The 19,747-nt window shown below is 44.9% G+C and overlaps 1 protein-coding gene across 1 annotated transcript in view; it reads left to right on the top strand.

The window, feature by feature from the left end:
• DNAH11 (dynein axonemal heavy chain 11) overlaps nt 1-19,747 on the top strand; it is a 323,392-nt gene that overhangs the window by 174,329 nt on the left and 129,316 nt on the right. The window contains exons 57-58 of the mRNA XM_075587148.1: nt 531-692; nt 17,174-17,407. Coding sequence (XP_075443263.1) covers nt 531-692; nt 17,174-17,407 — 396 coding nt within the window. The remainder of the gene's footprint in view (nt 1-530; nt 693-17,173; nt 17,408-19,747) is intronic.

The following is a 19,747-nucleotide window of genomic DNA, read 5'->3' as shown; positions in this document are numbered from 1 at the left end:
TCTGTAGATTCCTTCACACAGGACAAACATGGAGTAATTTCTTAAGTCCTTTTTAATTTAAATCACCATTTTTACTTGATTGGAATTAAGAAATAACTTGAGAACTTTCTTGTTCCTCTTAATGGGAACTATTATCTTCCTCAGAACACTGTAAATATTTCCCCCTTAAGTTTTTGTCTTACCTTCACCTTTTTCTCTATCCATGACCCTCCTATAGCACTGCCCTGTGCCAAACCCCATAGGACTTGTATCAGACTAGGAAAGCTCTTTAGCTGGGTGTCCACCGGGAAATAGATACAAATGTTAGTGTTTCTCCCTATATATCTGACATAAAAGGGTCGTTTGACAGAATTTTCCTAACGTGGCTTATGAAAAAAATGTTTAAGCTCAGATGTTTTCACTTTAACCCCATTATTGCTCCTTTAGTATGCTGACTCCCTTGTATTCTTTAACAGTTAAACATGCCTTGTCATTCTTTACTCAATTTTACTGCATTTACATTTATTTTATTCTGTCTTATGTCCCCGCAGGTCATTTTGTGCTTCTCTCCAGTCGGTTCCACTTTGCGAGTTAGAGCTCGGAAGTTCCCAGCTATAGTTAACTGCACAGCAATTGACTGGTTCCATGAGTGGCCGCAGGAGGCCCTGCAATCTGTCAGCAGGAGGTTCATTCAAGAAACTGAGGGGCTTGAGGTAAGAAATGCTAGACAAAGAGCAGCTGATTCTTGAAAGACCCCACAATTGGAAGAAGGTTTAGAAGAATATGATTTTATGCCCTCGCCTAATTAAAAATATCAGCTGCATTACAAAATCAAGCTGTTGCCCCAGGACCAAGTTATGAATTACAATTCAACCTTAGAAACATTGTGATATCACAGCTATGGTTGCCTTGCTACATAACTACAGCATATTCAACTTCTCCACTGCAGGAGGGGGCAGCACTGCCAAGCAGTATAATATTGACTCCCAAATTGCTGACCTGTTAATCAAACCAGTGCTCCTTTCATAGAGTATGTATTTAATGCTAAATTCTATACATCAGCAATACAACTATAAACCAGGTACCTTTCTTCAGATGTCCCCCCCTCCCGCCTCCCCCCCTTGAGTTATGTTGACCTAAAAGCTTTTTTTAAGCAAATTAATGAAAATAAAAGTAATCACCTTCAATTTCACATCGGTGTAGTTTGTAGTTAAATTACAATGTATACTGGGAGTTGATCACTAACTAAATTGATCGAGCTGTTGACAACCAAAATTGGCTAATGAATGACTTCATTAGAATGTAATGAATGTCTGGCAAATCCCTAGCATCATTATAGCGATCGCCAATACATGACTTGAATGTGTCTCTTCAACACTCCAGTTCTCAAGGGCCACAAGCAGTTCAGTTCTACTTCAGAGGTGGCTCAATCAGTGGCTCAGTCAATGACTGAACCACTGATTGTACCACCTGTGCTGAAGCAGGGATATCCTTAAAACCTGACCTGGTGGGGGCCCTTGAGGACAGGAGATAGCCACCCCCTGCTGTAAGCAACTAAAAAAAAATGTTTTATTAATAAGCTACCCGAATAGTGGAAATCTAAATCCTTGTACTGTACTTCTCAGCACTCAGAGGTAATAAAGTACTCCAGAATAGTTTCCCCTGGAGTTGTAGTGTGCAGAGGTCGGGCAGCACCTTCTCCCAGCACAAGGGAACAAGGATTTCTGCACACTGCACTGCGTTTTAGGGGTTATACTGTACTGTACATTACATGACTTACCAATGCGTCGATCTGGACCCATTTCCCATTCCTAATACTTTTAAACACTGTCAAGACTGTAACAATGGTATTTGGGACCAAGACTAAATTTTTAAAGCTTCCAGCGACTGAGCTCCAGATTAGAACCAACGCTAACAACACCTTAACCCCTATCACTAGTTTTAAATACCTGGGCTTATGGTTTGACTCCCACTTAACATTCGGGATGCACATTGATACCCTGACAACCAAGACCTATGCCAAACTAGGGGTACTTTACAGGAACAAATCCTCCCCAAGTCTCCTGGTCAGAAAGCGTATTGCACAGCAGATGCTAATGCCAATTATTGACTATGGAGATATAGTATATGGCTCGGCACCTCAAACCCACCTTAGCAAACTTGACACCCTCTGCAATTCAATTTGTCGTTTTGTTCTCCAATGCACCTATAACACACATCACTGCGAAACGCTCAAAGAACTAGATTGGTCATCACTCGAGTCTAGGCGCAAAGTTCACCTTTCCTGTCTTGTCTTCAAATTCTTTATGGGCAAGCTACCCAGCTACCTGAACAAGCTCCTCACCTCTACCACATGCACCACCTATCACCTGAGATCAGACTCCAAAAGACTGTTCATGGTCCCAAGGCTCAACAAAGTATCTGGACATTCCTCCTTCTCTTACCGTGCACCCCAAAACTGGAACAATCTACCAGAGACTCTCACATCCACCACCAGTTTAAGTTCTTTCAAATCTAAGGCTGTCACACATTTTAATCTGGTCTGTAACTGTTTCATACGCCCATAATATATATTATCTTTAACTGTGCATGCTATGTCTTGTATATAATGTATAACCTGCTCATTTATGTAACTGTATTTGTAACCATGTATTATTTGTCTTAACTCTGTGCCCAGGACATACTTGAAAACGAGAGGTAACTCTCAATGTATTACTTCCTGGTAAAATATTTTATAAATAAATAAATAAATAAATAATAAACACACCATATCACTTCTTGGGAGAAAAACTGGTCCCAGCTTTATTTATAACACAACCAACATGATAAATATAACATTTATCCCAACTAGTGACCAAGCCAGATTTCCCCGCTAACATCCATAAAGAGCTTGAGGAATACCCTAAGCTCGTGCCCATTAAGCCATTCAGCACATTATGCCAAATGGCACAGAGCCCCCATACGGAAGGTCACCACCATTCTGGCCGTCTAAACTGGGAACAGCACCGCCTTCCCCAAATTGCGCCGTGTGTGCGTGGCCGTACAGATTGAGATTCACAGAAGTAAACATGCCAAGCGCGCTCAGTGGCAGCGTGAACGCAGCCTAAGAATACCACTTGTGAGCACATTCACGTCAGACAGGTCTGCTTTTCCACATTATATCTTAGCACACAGTGCTTTCACTGTAGCCAGGGATTCTGGGAAATTAAATGCAAATGAGTACACAGTGTCACCTTTTGTTTTTTGTCCATTTTAACATGGACCCCTATAAATGCCTGCCGTATTACACAGCTTTTTAAGCACAGCCTCAGTTCGACCTTTTGGGTTTCATCAGTGTTAGTTTGATTACTGGCTTTGCAATGTGCAGCTGGAAGTGGCTACAACCAGATTATTTATTTATTTAGAACATGTTTTACCAGGAAGTAATACATTGAGAGTTACCTCTCGTTTTCAACTATGTCCTGGGCACAGAGTTATGATGACAAATAATACATGGTTACAAATCTATAGTTACATAAGTGAACAGGGTATACATTATATACAAGACATTGCATGCACAGTAAGAGATAATATATATTATAGGCGTATGTAACAGTTACAGACCAGATTAAAATGTGAGACAGCTTTAGTTTTGAAAGAACTTAGACTGGTGGTGGCTGTGAGAGTCTCCGGCAGATTGTTCCAGTTTTGGGGTGCACAGTAAGAAAAGGAGGAGCGGCCGGATACTTTGCTGAACCTTGGGACCAGTCAGATCTCAGATGATAAGTACTGCATGTGGTTGGGGTGAAGGGCTTGTTCTGATAGCTGGGTAGCTTGCCCAGAAAGTATTTGAAGGTAAGAAAGGAAAGATGAACTTTGCGCCTAGACACAACTGATGACCAATCTAGTTCTTTGAACATTTCGCAGGGATGTGTGTTGTAGTTGCATTGGAGAACAAAACGGCATATTGAATGGTTTAGGGTGTCAAGTTTGCTAAGGTGGGTTTGGGTTGCCGAGCCGTATACTATGTCCTCATAGTCGATAATTGGCATTAGCCTCTGCTGTGCGATACGCTTTCTGACCAGCAGATTTAGGGAGGATTTGTTCTTGTAAAGTACACCTAGTTTGGCATACTGTAGGTTTTGGATGTCAGGGTAACAATGTGCATCCCAAATGGTAAATGGGAATCAAACCATATGCCCAAGTATTTAAAACTAGTAACAGGAGTTACAGTCTTGTCGGTGTTTAAAAACAGTTTGTTTTGGGAAATCCAATTTTCAAGTCTCAAAATGTCAGACTGAAGTATGTGTTCAAGATCGGAGAGATTAAGGCTGTGTACATATAAGATTGTGTCATCTGCATACATGTGTATTGAAGCTCCCTTACATGCTGTAGGAAGATCATTGATGAACACTGAGAAGAGTAGGGGCTCCATAACAGAGCTTTGCGGGACACCACAGGTGATATCCAGGGGGTTGGAGTTAGAGCCTCAGATAGACACATGTTGGGATCTACCTGATAGATAGGAATGAAATCAGTTTAAAGCATGCTTCCCTATTCCAGTGCACTGGTGTTGTCCCTGTTCCATTCCACACTGGATTTCATTGCAAACTTTTAGCAGGGTAGTTACAGTGGAGTGGTTAGGCCAAAAGCCAGCTTGGAATTGGCTTGGGATATTTGTCTTGTTATATTCATCGCTTAATTGGGATTGTACACATTTTTCATTGACTTTGGATAGTATTGGGCGATTGGCCTGTAGTTTGAGACAGTGTTTTTGTCCTCACTTTTAATATTGGGACAACTCTGGCAGTTTTCCAGGTCTTAGGGATATGGCCTGCAAACAGAATAGAGTTGACTATGGAAGCAATTGGTTTGGCAATGGCTGGGGCACCAAGTCTTAGGAACTTAGATTGCAGTAAATCAGGTCCAAATTGGCGGCTTAGTTTTAATTTGAGGAGCGCTTGTGTAATCTCCTCTTCGGATACTGGGACAAATTGAAAATTGTGAGCAGTGTTCGGAGAGGGTGGGGCTATAGGGGTACTCTCAGAATGATGTTCATGTTTGCGGTTTGGGTGGTGTTTCACTAATAAGTTAGTAGCACACTCCACAAAGTAATCATTGAATGCATTTGCAATGTCAGTGGGATTTGTCAGAGTAATATCCTCCTTAGTGATATTACTTGGTTGTTGATGGCTAAAAGGCTGGAATATATTGTGGATAACCTTCCAGAAGATAGCTGGGTTTGATGTATTCTGGTGAAGATTGTCAGAGTAATATTGTGCTTTTGCATTGGGCACATATTCCGCAGGCATCTGAAGTGATTAAGATCCATGGTAGTGCCAGTTAATGATTAATATTACTAAATGAGACGAAAGTAGCAAAGGTTACTAAACATAACTGAATACAGGTTTTAACAACATACACAAACAAGTTAAAAACTTTTATTCTGAAAGCCTAATTTCAGAAATATAACAGACTCATCAAGAAAATACTGAATGTACCTAGCTGTTATCTGGATTAGGAATTCTACTTATACATGTCTGCAACGAGATTCAAACTTCCACATGCAAATGCCCAGAAAAAGTATGCGCTAAACCGTATGCTCCGACAGTAGCGCTTCCCCTGCTGCCGTGAATAGCAGGGTTGTGGGTACTGATCCTGTTGTTTATGACACCACTACCTCCTTCATCAGAATAGATCTTAGACTTGTCAGTATAGGTCTTATGGAAATCTTTTAGGAGGTGTTGGGTGTGAGTAATTTAAATATACTTTGCATATATTCTTTTAGCATATCTCCCAGGTATCTAAGGTGTGCTCCTTTTTGAGCACATGTGTCTTTCCATATGTTAGTTGGAGGAAGGTCTCTCTCTCTCAAACGCATTCTGCTTCAAAACAAAGTACAATCCAGGCGGATTGCCTGTTGAACTGCGCGGTTTGACAATTTTTATAGACGTGATTTAGCTACAATTATTTCCATCTGTATCAAGATTATCAAGAGTATCTGCACCAACACGCTAGTGGGGCAGCGCTGTCTCACACACTTGGGTGGGAGTTGCTACTTGGGTGCACCAGGGTGGTTGAGTGCCCAAGGGCCTAAGGACGTTGAGGGACTATCTCTCCTGTGTGAGTGGACTTGGCGGGGAGAGGGTTATTGGAAAGTACGGCCATGCATGGCCTGGTTGGTGGGACTGTGTATACCAGCTATTCGTTTACATGTAGTAAAGTTGTTACTCTTAGCCACATGTGTTTTATTGCATCGGTTCCTGTAACGGGGTTATCCCACATAGTAGGATCCCGTACAGGTGGAGGCGCTACCGATTGACAACTCGGGCACATCCCTGGCTACCAGCAGTGGAGGCTCAGGCCTCCTGTGAGCCGCAGTTAACGCACCACATACATAGTAGTAGTCATATCTCCCTGGGGGTTGGGGAAAGTGCACTACACTATTATAGTTATTCATTCTTCTTAGCTCTGCTCTATGCAGAATAAAATACAATATTGGTAAATAATGAGATATAAGGTAATAATACGAGATAAGTGCTGCAGATATACTTGAAAACATGGTCAGTAGTCTAGCGGAGAGAAGTCATAGCCATGTAGCAGGAATGAAATTTGGGGAACAATTTTCCATCAAGTATGGGAAAGTAGAGCTTCAAAATTCCATAAAGGCAATGCAGGATGGGGGGCCGACAGAGGTGAACGCAGGGAGGGCGAAAAAAAAATAAAAATAAATATATATATATACAGTGGTTGACAAATCACCAAAAAATCTACTCGCCACACAAAAAAATCTACTCGCCACCTAGTACCAAACGTGTGCTGCTTGGGCCAATATTTACTCGCCCGGGGGTTAAATCCACTCGCCCGGGGCGAGCAAATGTATAGGTTTGTCGAACACTGTATATATATATGTATGGTTCAAATCCCGGTGTTGGCTCCTTGTGATCTTGGGCAAGTCACTTTATCTCCCTGTGCCACAGGCACCAAAAATAGATTGTAAGCTCCATGGGGCAGGGACCTGTGCCTGCAAAATGTCTCTGTAAAGCACTACGTAAAACTAGCAGCGCCGTACAAGAACATGCTATTATTATTATTATTAATATTATTATTAATTATTATTATTATTATTATTATTATTATTATTATTATAATATTAACTCAGGCCTCGCTCAAGCAGACACTTGGCTAATGCCACTTTTGTTTGATAAATTAATATTTTTTTTAAACTGACTCTGAACACCATGCCAACAAGAAATGCAGGATCTCCAGGGTTCAGAGTTGATTTTGAACTCCATCCCTATTTCCCTGTGTAAACGTACAAATATATAAATCATGTTCAGTTTCTATTCTTATGTTCAAGTAACTGTGTCTATAAAAAAAAGCATGTAATTGGGTACCGAAGAGGGCACCACATCAACCCTTAACGTAAGCATTCATTTAAACTATCAGATACAAATACAAATCACTGGAAATAAAATAAAAATGTATATATTTTGTCTTCTCGTTATATTGATTCCCTTTCATTGTTAGTTGTTTTAACTGAAGAACAAATAGGCAATCATGTTTTTATTTTTTATGTACATGACCAAACAGGCTTTTATAGGAAAAATACAAAACAACATATTACAATAAAACTGAAGATAAATGACTGGCAGAATAAATAATTTATGCTAATGAAATTACTGCAATTAGTAGTTCCACAATGACCCTTACAAAAGCCACAGCTGTTAAAGTCAGGAAGTGCTGTCATTGCTGACCTTATCATAAGAGAAAGTGACAAATTCCAACTGCAGAGAAGACCAATCATCAAAGAAGCCTGTTCTGCAAAGATTAGTGTTTTCTGAAAAAGCAGCATGAATTACAACCAGCTGCTCTCTGGCTCCACATGTCTCCCATGCTGTGCCATTTTGTTAAGCCTGATAACAATAGTTATTTTACCCCACTGAGACAACTTGTCTCTGGCCACTTCCAGCTCTTTCGGAAACCCCTTCTCCCATCCCTAGTTTATAGATTAATCTCTTGTTCACATTACTCTAAAATAGCCGTGAATTTGCCCTAAATGAATTGTACTGTAAAAGGTCATTCAGAATCTCTCTGAGTTTACATATGATTGCATAATTTATTTTTGTTGAGAAAGTGAGCCAAATTTCAGCTGTGCAAAATTGAGTGAACACTACAATAGTGGTACCTTCTGAAAATAGATTTACTATGGCTACTGTCCCTTGATCTGATGAAGAGAATATAACTATATATGTAGTTATGTAGATATACATCAGCATCTATTTAAGTACTGAAAGAGAGAAAGATTACCTCAGTATTTGGCGTGAAACCTTTTCTTTTTTTTTTTTAACATTTTTATTAGGGAACAGGCAAATTTACAGGCATATTTCACATCGCAATATCCTAATACACTTTGATTTTCAAATTTTCTATGTTGGAGGGGGGGGGGTGTACCGCCAAGAGTGGCGCGACCCCTGGGTCACCGGGTGACCGGGGGAGCGAGAGGTCTGAAAAAGAGAGGGGGGGGGGATAGAGGGGGAGGAATGGGGGTGGGTATAGAGATGGGGGGGTGAGGGGTGAGCCTCCCCCACCCCGCAGACTCCAGCATCCTTCAGGCTAAGGTCTGAATGGTCAGAATTTCTTCTATCAGCTTCTCTTGGGTGTCAGTGAATCTCCCAGGGTTCCCATATTTTGTAGTGGCTTGCAGTCTTGCGTTTGAGAAACGCCGTCAGACGTTCCATGAGCATTACATCGTCTATTCTTCTCTTGACCGCCTGAATGGAGGGGGGAGAGATCTTTTTCCAGGAGAATGCCACAGCACACCTAGCCGCGGTAAGGATGGAGGAGATTAATTTTCCTACCGGGCGGTCAATTTCCTCTATTGGCCTGCCCAGGAGGAAGGTCAGTGGATCTGGGTCTAATGTGAGGCTAGTTACCTCTCGGATTAAAGTTTGAATAGAAAGCCAAAATGTTTGGATTTTTGGGCATGACCACCAAATGTGGGCCATGTCTCCTCTCTGTCCACAGCCTCTCCAACATAGATCTGAGACCAGGGGGTAGATTTGCTTTAATCTAACTGGGGTAAGATACCAGTGGAACATGATTTTGTAGATATTCTCTTTTGTCGTGGTACAGATGGAAGTTCCTGAAGCAGCGTCCCATATATCCTCCCAGTCTTCTCTATTTATATCTATACTCAGTTCCGCCTCCCACTTGGACATGTAGTCATGGGTGGAGGGGCCTGCTGATCTCTCCATACCAGCGTATATGTTAGAGATCAATGCTTTTTGATGTGTACAAGTTCGGCAGAGCCTCTCAAAGTTGGTGAGGGGAGGATACTCAAATTTTGGGGACAATTTTTGGAGATAATGTCTAATTTGGAGATACTTAAATGGACTCAATTCTGGGGCCTCGTGTTTTGTTCGTAATTCTTGGAAGTTCAGCAGCCTTCCATCGCTCAATAGGTCGGCGACCACCCTAACCCCCTTCAGATGGAAGTAGTCGAATTGTTTTGGTTCACATCCTGGGGGGAAATGGGGATTGTTGTGGATCGGAATAAGCAGAGAGCCCGGAGCAGTTAGTTTAAACTTTGATCTGCATTTCCGCCAAACTTCCCAAGTGTGTCTGGTGGCACCAAGGTCGAACCTACGGGGTGGTCTATCCCCCTTGTCTATGCACCAAAGGTGGGCCTGCAGAGAAGGCGTTTTTACGTAGTGGGATTCAATATCTCGCCAGCAGTAGAGACCCGGGTCTGCGTTCCACACTACGGCTTGCCTCAACTGGGCCGCTAAATAATACTTTGTGATATCTGGGACACCTAGGCCCCCTCTTTCTCTTGGTGTCAGGAGGACCGATCTGGCAACCCTGGGCCTTTTGCCCTTCCAGATAAAGTTAAACATTCTATTCTGGATGTTTTTAAGTTCAGGGCTGGGAACATGGATCGGGAGTGTCTGGAAATAGTATAGCAATCTGGGGAGTATATTCATTTTTACTGAGATCATCCTTCCGATCCATGAGATCTGGTAGTCTTCCCATTTGTCCAGGTCTTTTTTGATTTTCCCGAACAAAGCCGGGTAATTATATTTGTACAATGACTGGTAGTTACCTGATACATTCACTCCCAGATATTTAATGTATGAGGAACTCCATCTATAATTAAAGTTCAGTTTTAGTAAGTTGGTTTCCGATTCTGATACATTTAAGTTTAGGGCTTCTGATTTGTCATTATTAATTTTGTAGTCCGAAATTTTGCCGAACTCCACCAATTCTTTATGTAGATTGGGGAGCGATGTTTGGGGGTGAGTTAGGGACAGTATTATGTCGTCGGCAAAGAGCGAGATTTTGTAATTTGTATCGCCAATTGGTACGCCCTGGATATTTGTGCTCTCACGTATTTTGGCCGCCAGGGGTTCGATTGTCAGGGCGAAGAGAAGAGGGGATAAAGGACAGCCCTGCCTTGTACCATTTGTTATTGGAAATCTTTGCGCTGTACCTCCCGGGAGTTTGATTGCTGCTGATGGATTTTGATACAGTGCTCGGACCCCCTCTAGGAATGAATCCCTGAAACCAAATTTTTGTAAGGTTTTGTCTAGGAATAGCCAATTGATTCTGTCAAACGCCTTCTCTGCGTCCAAGCTCAGGAGAACTGCCTTGGTGTTTGTAAGGTTAATGTGATCTATTTTATTTATAATTTTGCGGGTGTTGTCCGAGGCTTGGCGGCCTGAGACAAATCCTACTTGGTCGTTATGGATTAGTCTGGGTAGAATGGGGTTTAATCTGTTCGCTAGTATTTTGCTGTATAGCTTAAGGTCGTTGTTCAACAGCGATATGGGGCGGTAACTCCCACATTGCATTGGGTCTCTCCCCTCTTTGTGGATTATTGCTAGGTTAGCCAATGACATTGATGCTGGTATGGGGTCGCCTTCCATAAAGGAGTTGAACAAGTCCAGCAGGTAAGGAGATAGGGACGGGAGAAACCTCTTGTAGTAGGCGTTTGTGAATCCATCAGGGCCGGGGGCTTTGGATAGTTTTAGAGCTTTTACCGCGTCTGCCAATTCCTCTTTTGTAATTTTCCCATTTAGTGTCTCGTTCTCCTTCTCTGTTAAGGATGGGAGGTTGCAGCTATCTAAATAGTTTGAAACTGCCGTAAGCCTTGATGCTCTATTATTTTCCTCTTGAGTTCTGAGGTTGTATAATTTGGTATAAAATTTGGTGAATTCCTCCGCAATGTGTCTGTCATTATATAATATGTGACCTGACCTGCTCTTGATCGCAGTTATTTGGGACCTCTTTTGTACCCCTCTTAATTTACTGGCCAATAGTCTGTCAGCTTTATTGCCCTTATCATAGTATCTCTGGTTAGTCCATCGAAGGGCTTTTTCGACATCCTCGAGTTGGATCTTTTTCAACTCGTTTCTGGCGGTAGTTAAGGTTTTGTATATTTTCCCCGAGGGGTTGGATTTGTGTTGCTGTTCTAGTTTGATTATTTTCTCTGTCAAGTCTTTGAGTAGTTTTGCCTTAGTTTTTTTCCTATGGGATGCTATGGAGATAAAAGTACCTCTGATGGTTGCCTTATGGGCTTCCCATAGTACCGCTGAGGATGGGACTGAACCTGAGTTGTTCCTGAAGTACTCTGATAGGACCGACTTGATTTCTCTCTCTATTTCCGGGTGATTCAATAATGAATCGTTTAGTTTCCAGTTAAATGCGCTCGACTTTATGAATGGAACTGAGAGAGTTAATGAGATAGGGGCATGATCCGACCATGTGATCGGGCCTATATCCGTTTTTTGGGAGGCCTCCAAGACATTCTTGGTTGTAAAGAGGTAGTCAATGCGAGAATAGGTCTGGTGGGGTGCGGAGTAAAAGGTATAGTCCCTTTGGCCCTGATGTTGGGATCTCCAAACGTCCACTAGGGAAAAATCTTTGATAATTGCTCTAAATGCTGTTCCCATCTTTAGGGATAGTACCGTGTGTGGGCGGTCAGAAGGGAGTGTCTTATCCTCCTGTGGGTTTAAGGCCATGTTTAGGTCTCCCCCCACTATCAATGAGGATAGGTAGGTAGGGTCAATTGTGTTTAGGGCTGTTTTCAAGAACTCTGCTTGGTTCTCGTTTGGTGCATAGAGGTTGACCAGGGCGATCGCCGTGCCTGCTAGTGAGCCATATACCACAAGAAATCTACCCCCTGGGTCTGAAACTTTTTTGACAAAATTGAATGGGGTTCACTGGCGGATTAAAATGGCTACCCCTCGTTTCTTGCTACTGAACGAGGAATAATAGCTCAGCGGGAATGTATTATTAAATATTTTAGGCAGCTCGTGGTCTGTGAAGTGTGTCTCCTGGAGAAAGATGATATCTCCTTGGGATCTTTTCATCTCCTGGAGGGCTAGTTTTCTCTTCCTATGGCTCTGTAGTCCTTTAACGTTAAGAGAAATAACTTTGATTGGGGCCCGGTTAGCCATTTTTGTTATCTCTGGAGGTGCCTTTGCGGATCACCCCTTTCCCAACCGGGGGACCGTGACTGATTACTGTGCCTGTGGGATAGGAAAGAACATCTCTGGCGGAAGAGGGTGACCTGTTGTCTGGACCTGGGTCCGCGGTGTCGGGGGGGTGGAGGGGGATAGGGTGGACGGGAAGGGTAAAGGACTGCTGGGACAGCACCAGCAGGCAGAGAGAAAAAGGATGGGGGCCCGAGGGCGCCCCCAATGGGGTGTAGCCGGAATTGCATACCGGCATTCGGACTTAGGGTCCTTGGGGGGTAGACCCGGGAGTACCGACTGGCTCGTCCAGGAGGGTGTGGACCCCTTAATGGTTTTTTCAACAACCTTTTTCCCTATGTGTATATAGCCAACAGGGAGAAGGATAGAGACAGGGGGTGGGGGGTGGGGAGAGGGTGCTCCCTAGTGGGGCCGGGGTGGCCTATGATGGTCTAGTGAGACAGGTGATCTTTTACATAAGCATACATTCAGGTAACGCAGGCGTTAGTTTCCCCGCATGTCTGATCAGTTATAACGATTCCCTCTGGATAAACGTTTCGACAATAACATCCTATTTAACTTTTTAACTCTAACAAGCATAAACCATAATAAACACTCAGCTATCTTATACGGTACCTATTCTGTGGGGCTGATTTGCTGGCAGAAGAGGGCTGTCTGTAGGTCTCTTAGCGACCTCTTGTTTGCGGCGGGGGGGGTAGGGGGGGAGGGAGAGGGGGGAGGGGAGGAAGGGGGAGGGGGGGAGAGGAGGGAGGGGGAGAGAGGGGAAGGGGGGGAGGGAGGAAAGGGAGGGGGGAAGAGGGGGGAGGGAGGGGAAGGGGGGGGAGGGAGGGGGTGGAAGGGGGGAAAAAAGGGGGGGGAGGGGGGGAAGGGGGGAAGGGAGGGGGGAGGGGGGGAAGGGGAAGGGAGGGAGGGGGGAGGAGGGAGGGGGGGCGAGGGGGGGAAGGGGAGGGGGGAGGGAGGGAGGGGGAGGGAAGGGGGAGAGAGAGGGGAAGGGAGATGGGGAAGGCGGGAAGGACAGGTGCTCCATAGTGGGGTAGGAGTGGCCTATGATGGTCGAGTGGAACAGATGATCTTTTACATAAACGTACATTCAGGTAACGCAAGCGTTAGTTTCCCAGCATGGCAAATCAGTTATAGCAATTCCTTCTGGATAAACGTTTCGACAGTAACATCCTATTTAACTTTTTAACTTTAACAAGCATAAACCATAATGAACACACAGCTATCTTATACAGTGCCTATTCTGTGGGGCTGATTTGAGGGGGGGAGGGGAGGGGGACGGAGGGGGAGGGGTGGAGGAAGGGGGGGAGGAGGAGGGGAGGGGGGGGAGGAGGAGGGAAGGGGGGGAGGAAGGGGAGGGGGGGAGGAGGAGGGGGGGAGGAGGGGGGAGGAAGAGGGGGGGGAGAGGGGGAGGGAGAGGGGTGAGGGGAGAGGGAAGGGAGGGGGAGGGGAAAGGGTGGGGGGGAGGAAGAGGGGAGAGGGAGGGGAAAGGGGGGGGGCCAGATACACCTGTACCAATATGGATAGTCGACGGTCCTTCTGCGTGGACCATGGAAACAGGCCCCGTCCGAAAAAAAAAATTTTTCCGAAAAATATTTATTTATTTATTTATTTCCTCCTCCTCGCGGCCGCGGGAGGATGCGGCGGGTGTTCCTACCGTTCCGAAGGCAGGGGGAGCTCCGTCCCTGTCCACCGCCGACTCTCCGGCTTCCTACCACGCGGGACAGATGGTGCCACGCTGCTCCTTCGCTCCGGTGGGCCCGCTCCTCGCAGGGTGGTCTCCCAATGTTGATTTTCGGCTCGCCGGGACCGGTCTCTCTGGGGCTTTACGAGGTACCGGGGTTGGTGATGTGATAGTTGGGGAGAAGGCGCTTATTTATATAATTATTCACAGGGGTCCACAGAGCTCTCCTAGTACGCAGCCATATCTGGTGACGTCACCGGAAGCCCCCCCGGCGTGAAACCTTTTCTATTCAAACTGCCAATTGATATTTGAAGACAAGCTTTCAAGAGCTCTCCTCTCTTCCTCAGGTCCAGCAATAATAATGAGGAAGAGAGTAGAACTCTTGAAGGCTTGTCTTATAATATCAATTGTTAGTCCAAATTAAAAAGGTATCACCTAATACTGAAGTACTCATTTAATCTGCACTGAACTGACACGGCTATTTCCAATATATATATAGCACACCATATATACAAAAATGTTAGCTCATAATTGGCAAGTGCACGTGTCATAAATAGTATATAAAAAAGATACTTCACCAAAATCAAATGACCAGGGAAGGAGATACAGCACTACAGATAGATGAAAAGGGGGTATGTAATCCATATCCACAGGCATCCAATGTTTTGGATCCATCTCAGGGCCCCTTCATCATGTTTTAATGTATTTGTGACATTGAAATATAAATAAATAATGTTATCTGATATGATCACAAATAATATTACTAATCAACTATTCCTAAGGATTTATGTCTAAAAGACCACTCAGCTCAAAGAATAAACTTCTGGATTACATGACAGTCATGAGACAGTCCTAGCCACTGACAACTAAAAACAGATGAGCCATGGTCCTCAGACCGCAAGCGAAACCAGTGCTGGCTGTACACAAAAAGGGTAGCATGCCACCACCCGACATGGCTTAGGAAGCCACCCAAGAGCAGAGCTTAGACCTCTGCCATCTGAATTACACACCTGCTCCTTCCCGTTACTGGTTCTGCACAGGCTCCTGCAAGACCCATGACTATCCACAAAAACACACAGTAGATTCTGGGGACGATGGAGCACACCAAAAACAAAAATACAGTTGGTGGCATTACATCCCCCAAAAATTATCATCAATTTTATAAACGTGGTAAACAGCACTTTAAATTACTATAGTATTCTCCTCTCTTGTTGGGTTAAATATTATAAAAAGTAAGTGTTTGTACTTTCTCTAGTATTTTGTTTTTGGTTCTAAAACATTTTTGGGTGTTGGTTTGATGTTACTTGATTGTTTTTGGATTGTTTTTTTTTTACAATGGGTAAAGGCAGTCAAATAAAAATTGGAAAATCTTTTCAAACTTTCACTTTATTTTTGTTCTCAAACTCTAAAGTTTGCCTATTGTGATTTAACAAAAATAATTAAAAAAATACCTGAGAATGATTTTATTTAAAAACAATGAATCCGAGGACGTGCGTTTCTCGAGTTTTGGTTGGAAATGTTGTCTGGGTTTGAAAGTTCATTCCAAAATTTGACTCAAACTTCCGCACTAACATCAAAGTTTGCAAAGTTTACATTTCAAAACTCGTGAAGCTGTCAATCCTTGATAATTTATATAGTTTATTCAAGTTACAAAATATTAAAATGCAAGCATGTGTGTTGAAATGCAGCATTGCATTTGTAGATTTATAATAGTAATCTAGCACAAAAATATGAATGGTACGGGAGGTAATCCTTTGCATCATCTCACCCTCAACAACAATTTTCAAACACACTTTGGACTGGAACCATTATTGACAATGCTTTGGTTAATTATCTGCAACTTTCCTAGACTTTGGTGTACCTCATTTAATTCATATTAATTGATTTTCAGGCATTTTTGATTAATTGAGAAGGATTAATCTTGTACAGAAAGCAATAAATAGTCATTATAATGACGTAGCTGTGTAAAGTTAACTGATTTAGAAGTCAAAGAAGATAAAAATGAAACCTTAAAAAAAATATTGGTAATATTAAATGGGCTTATGAATAATTTTGCAATAATTGTGTTTAATAAACCAAACATTGAATACAAAATAACAGTGCTTAATTTGTTGTCATTGTATGTAAAAGTACTTTCATTTATTGTCTGTGTTTATGAGAGAGCTCATTATATATGATGATATTAAGAAGAATTGTTTGTTAGATTGGCCGGTTAATATTCACAGTGCTGCTCACTTAATGGCACCTATTTGCTAACGTCTCCCCGTTGCAAAACGTGGACCAAACTGATTTATTAAAGGAGCACATGTCATTGCTTTTAGTGGTATTCCATTTCTCTGATAAATATGATGCATTTTTTTTTCACTGTTTTGCCCCAGTTTTTCAGTCAGGAGACTTTAGTAAATAGAACCCGATTTCTGTCTGAAGAAAAAGTATGATCTTATTAGTATGTAACGATGATAGGCTAAACAGAAGGGCAATATTGATATGCTGCTTCTGATTGGTCAAAATGACAGACATTAACAGTCACTAATGCCCAGAATATTTGGCAGATTACCAGATTAGTATAATTGAGCATTCCCTGACGGCTGGCCTACAATGGAAGAGCGGGCCAACACATAGTCAATGGAGGCCTCCTCTTCTGCGAGTGTGGGAGGGAATGGGGGTGTGTCCTCTTGAGCAGGTGAGGGAAAGAAGGTGGCAGTCTTCATCAGAGAATATTATCACCAGAATTAATATTATTCACATTTCCTGAATTCCCCTCTACACCCCTGTTTGTAAAAACCTAGAAAATGCATTACTGATTATCAATTTACCGTAGTTGTTTTTTTTACATTGATTTTATTTGGAATATTGACATGTTTATTGTTTAGTAGAAATAACTTTCAATACTGCTTATTTGTATATTTTCAGTGTATTTTATGTTTCTATTCTTGTCTTATCTGAGCCATTCCTTAATTAGAAATGTAATTGTATTTATGTATACTGGAAAAAAAACATTCCATGGTATGTATGTTGCATTTCTTCATTGCAGCCAAATATAAAGGACTCAATCAGTCAATTTATGGCCCACGTACACACCAGCGTCAATGAGATGAGTACAAAATACCATCAAAATGAAAAGCGGTATAACTACACCACTCCAAAAAGCTTTCTGGAGCAAATTACACTATACAAGAATCTGCTGGACAGGAAACGGAGGGAGTTGTCTCAGCGAATGGAACACTTAGTAAATGGTTTGCAGAAACTGAAAACAACAGCTTCACAGGTATGCCTATATTTTGTATGATGTTCTTAATTTAAACCAATAGAAACTCAGGAGAAATAGCTAATCTTCGGCTAGCGATCAAAACAATTAATTCAAATGACAAAATCATCTATATATCATACTATATACTCTGTCTAATCCAGTTATTCCCAACTGGAGTTCAGTGAGAGGATCAAATGGTGCTGCGGGATTTCCCCGATCTCCCATAGAAGGGAGAAGAGAGCACTGTGTCTTCTGTGACTGTCTCTGTCCCCTCTGTCTCCTGTGACTCTTTCTGTCTCTGCCCTGCGTCTTCTGTGATGACACTGTCGATGGACTGCCCTGTATGTGGGGGTGCCACAGCAGCTGAGCACTCTGATTAGGGGTGCCTCGAGAGAAAAAAGATTGAAAACTACTAGTCTAATCATTTGGTCTAGATTCAATGTTATTGTCCTTTGTTTTTTAATCTGTTACTTTGGGGGTAATTTAGCAAAGTCTCCGGCTGCAAAATTGGGTCAGAGAAACAGCATTTGTTTATAAAATACTAGCTGAGAGACCCGGCGTTGCCCGGAATGTAAATGCGTAATAGGTAGTATTATTTATAAATCGTGGAACAATAGGTGACTGTTTGTTGTAAAGGTTGGATAATAATATTGAAAAGAAAGATGGAAGAAAATGTAATACGATGTTGTATAAAAATGGTTTATTGTAACCACACCACAGTACAATGTATATTTTGGTGGCATAAGTGATGTAAAAATCTGAGTCGTGTGTCCTGCTAGGGTGTGAGGCGGCGGGTGGCGCGTGGGTTGTGAGTGCTGTGTGCGAGTGGGGGTCCTGCTAGGGTGTGAGGCGGCGGGTGGTGCGTGGGTTGTGAGTGCTGTCTGTGAGTGGGGGTCCTGCTAGGGTGTGAGGCGGTGGGTCAGTGATGTCGGTGCGTAGGGGCGGGAGCCAGCAGGTGTGTGTGGCGGCAGGTATGTGTCGAGTGTGGCGGGTGTCTGTTGAGTGCGTGCAGCGGCTGTGAGGCGGTGGGTGAAAGGCAGAGGCGGCCGGAGTAAGGGCGGGTGAAAGGCAGAGGCGGGGGTGGGGAGGCGGTAAGGCGGGCATGAAGGCGAAGGGCGGCGGGAAGGGGAGGAGGGGGTGGAGGAGGGGGCAAGGGGTGGAGGAGGGGGGCAAGGGGTGGAGGAGGGGGGCAAGGGGTGGAGGAGGGGGGAAGGGTTAGAGGAGGGGGGGAAGGGTTAGAGGAGGGGGGGGAAGGGTTAGAGGAGGGGGGGGAAGGGTTAGAGGAGGGGGGGAAGGGTTAGAGGAGGGGGGGGAAGGGTTAGAGGAGGGGGGGAAGGGTTAGAGGACGGGGGGAAGGGTTAGAGGAGGGGGGGAAGGGTTAGAGGAGGGGGGGGGGAGGGTTAGAGGAGGGGGTGGAAGTGTGGGAGGGGGTGGGAGGGGAAATGGGAAAAAGAGGTGGAGGGGGGGGGGAAGAGGAGCGGAGGGGGGGTGGAAAGGGGAGCGGAGGGGGGGTGAAGGGGAGCGGAGGGGGATGGAAGGGGAGCGGAGGGGGGGAAGGGGAGCGGGGGGGGAAGGGGAGAAGTGGTGGGAAGGGGGAGGAGGGGGGAGGTGGTGGAAAGGGGGAGGTGGTGGGAAGGGGGAGAAGGGGGGAGGTGGTGGGAAGGGGGAGAAGGGGGGAGGTGGTGGGAAGGGGGGAGGTGGTGGGAAGGAGGAGGAGGGGGAAGGTGGTGGAAAGGGAGAGAAGGGGGGATGTGGTGGGAAGGGGGAGGAGGGGGAAGGTGGTGGGAAGGGGGAGGAGGGGGAAGGTGGTGGGAAGGGGGAGGAGGGGGAAGGTGGTGGGAAGGGGGAGGAGGGGGGAGGTGGTGGGAAGGGGGGGAGGGGGGAGGTGGTGGGAAGGAGAAGGGGGGAGGTGGTGGGAAGGGGTGGAGGTGGTGGGAAGGGGGGGAGGTGGTGGGAAGGGGGGGAGGTGGTGGGAAGGGGGGGAGGTGGTGGAAAGGGGGGGAGGTGGTGGGAAGGGGGGGGAGGTGGTGGGAAGGGGGGGAGGGGTGAGGTGGTGGGAAGGGGGAGGAGGTGGTAAGGGGGAGGCGGAGGGAAGGCGGGGGGGTGGGAGGCGGTGGGAAGGCGGGGGGTGGGAGGAGGTGGGAAGGCGGGGGGTGGGAGGCGGTGGGATGGCGGGGGGTGGGAGGCGGTGGGAAGGGGGGGGGAGGCGGTGGGAAGGGGGGGGAGGGAGGCAGTGGGAAGGGGGGGGGCGGTGGGAAGGGGGGAGGCGGTGGGAAGGTGGAGGGAAGGGGGGGGGAGGCGGTGGGAAGGGGGGGTGGAGGGGAGGTGAAGGGGGGGGTGGAGGGGAGGTGAAGGTGG

Source organism: Ascaphus truei, chromosome 2 (assembly GCF_040206685.1).
Source record: "Ascaphus truei isolate aAscTru1 chromosome 2, aAscTru1.hap1, whole genome shotgun sequence".
Taxonomy (NCBI): domain Eukaryota; kingdom Metazoa; phylum Chordata; class Amphibia; order Anura; family Ascaphidae; genus Ascaphus; species Ascaphus truei.
The sequence above is the reverse complement of the archived record's forward strand: the minus strand, read 5'-3'. Positions and strand labels throughout refer to the sequence as shown.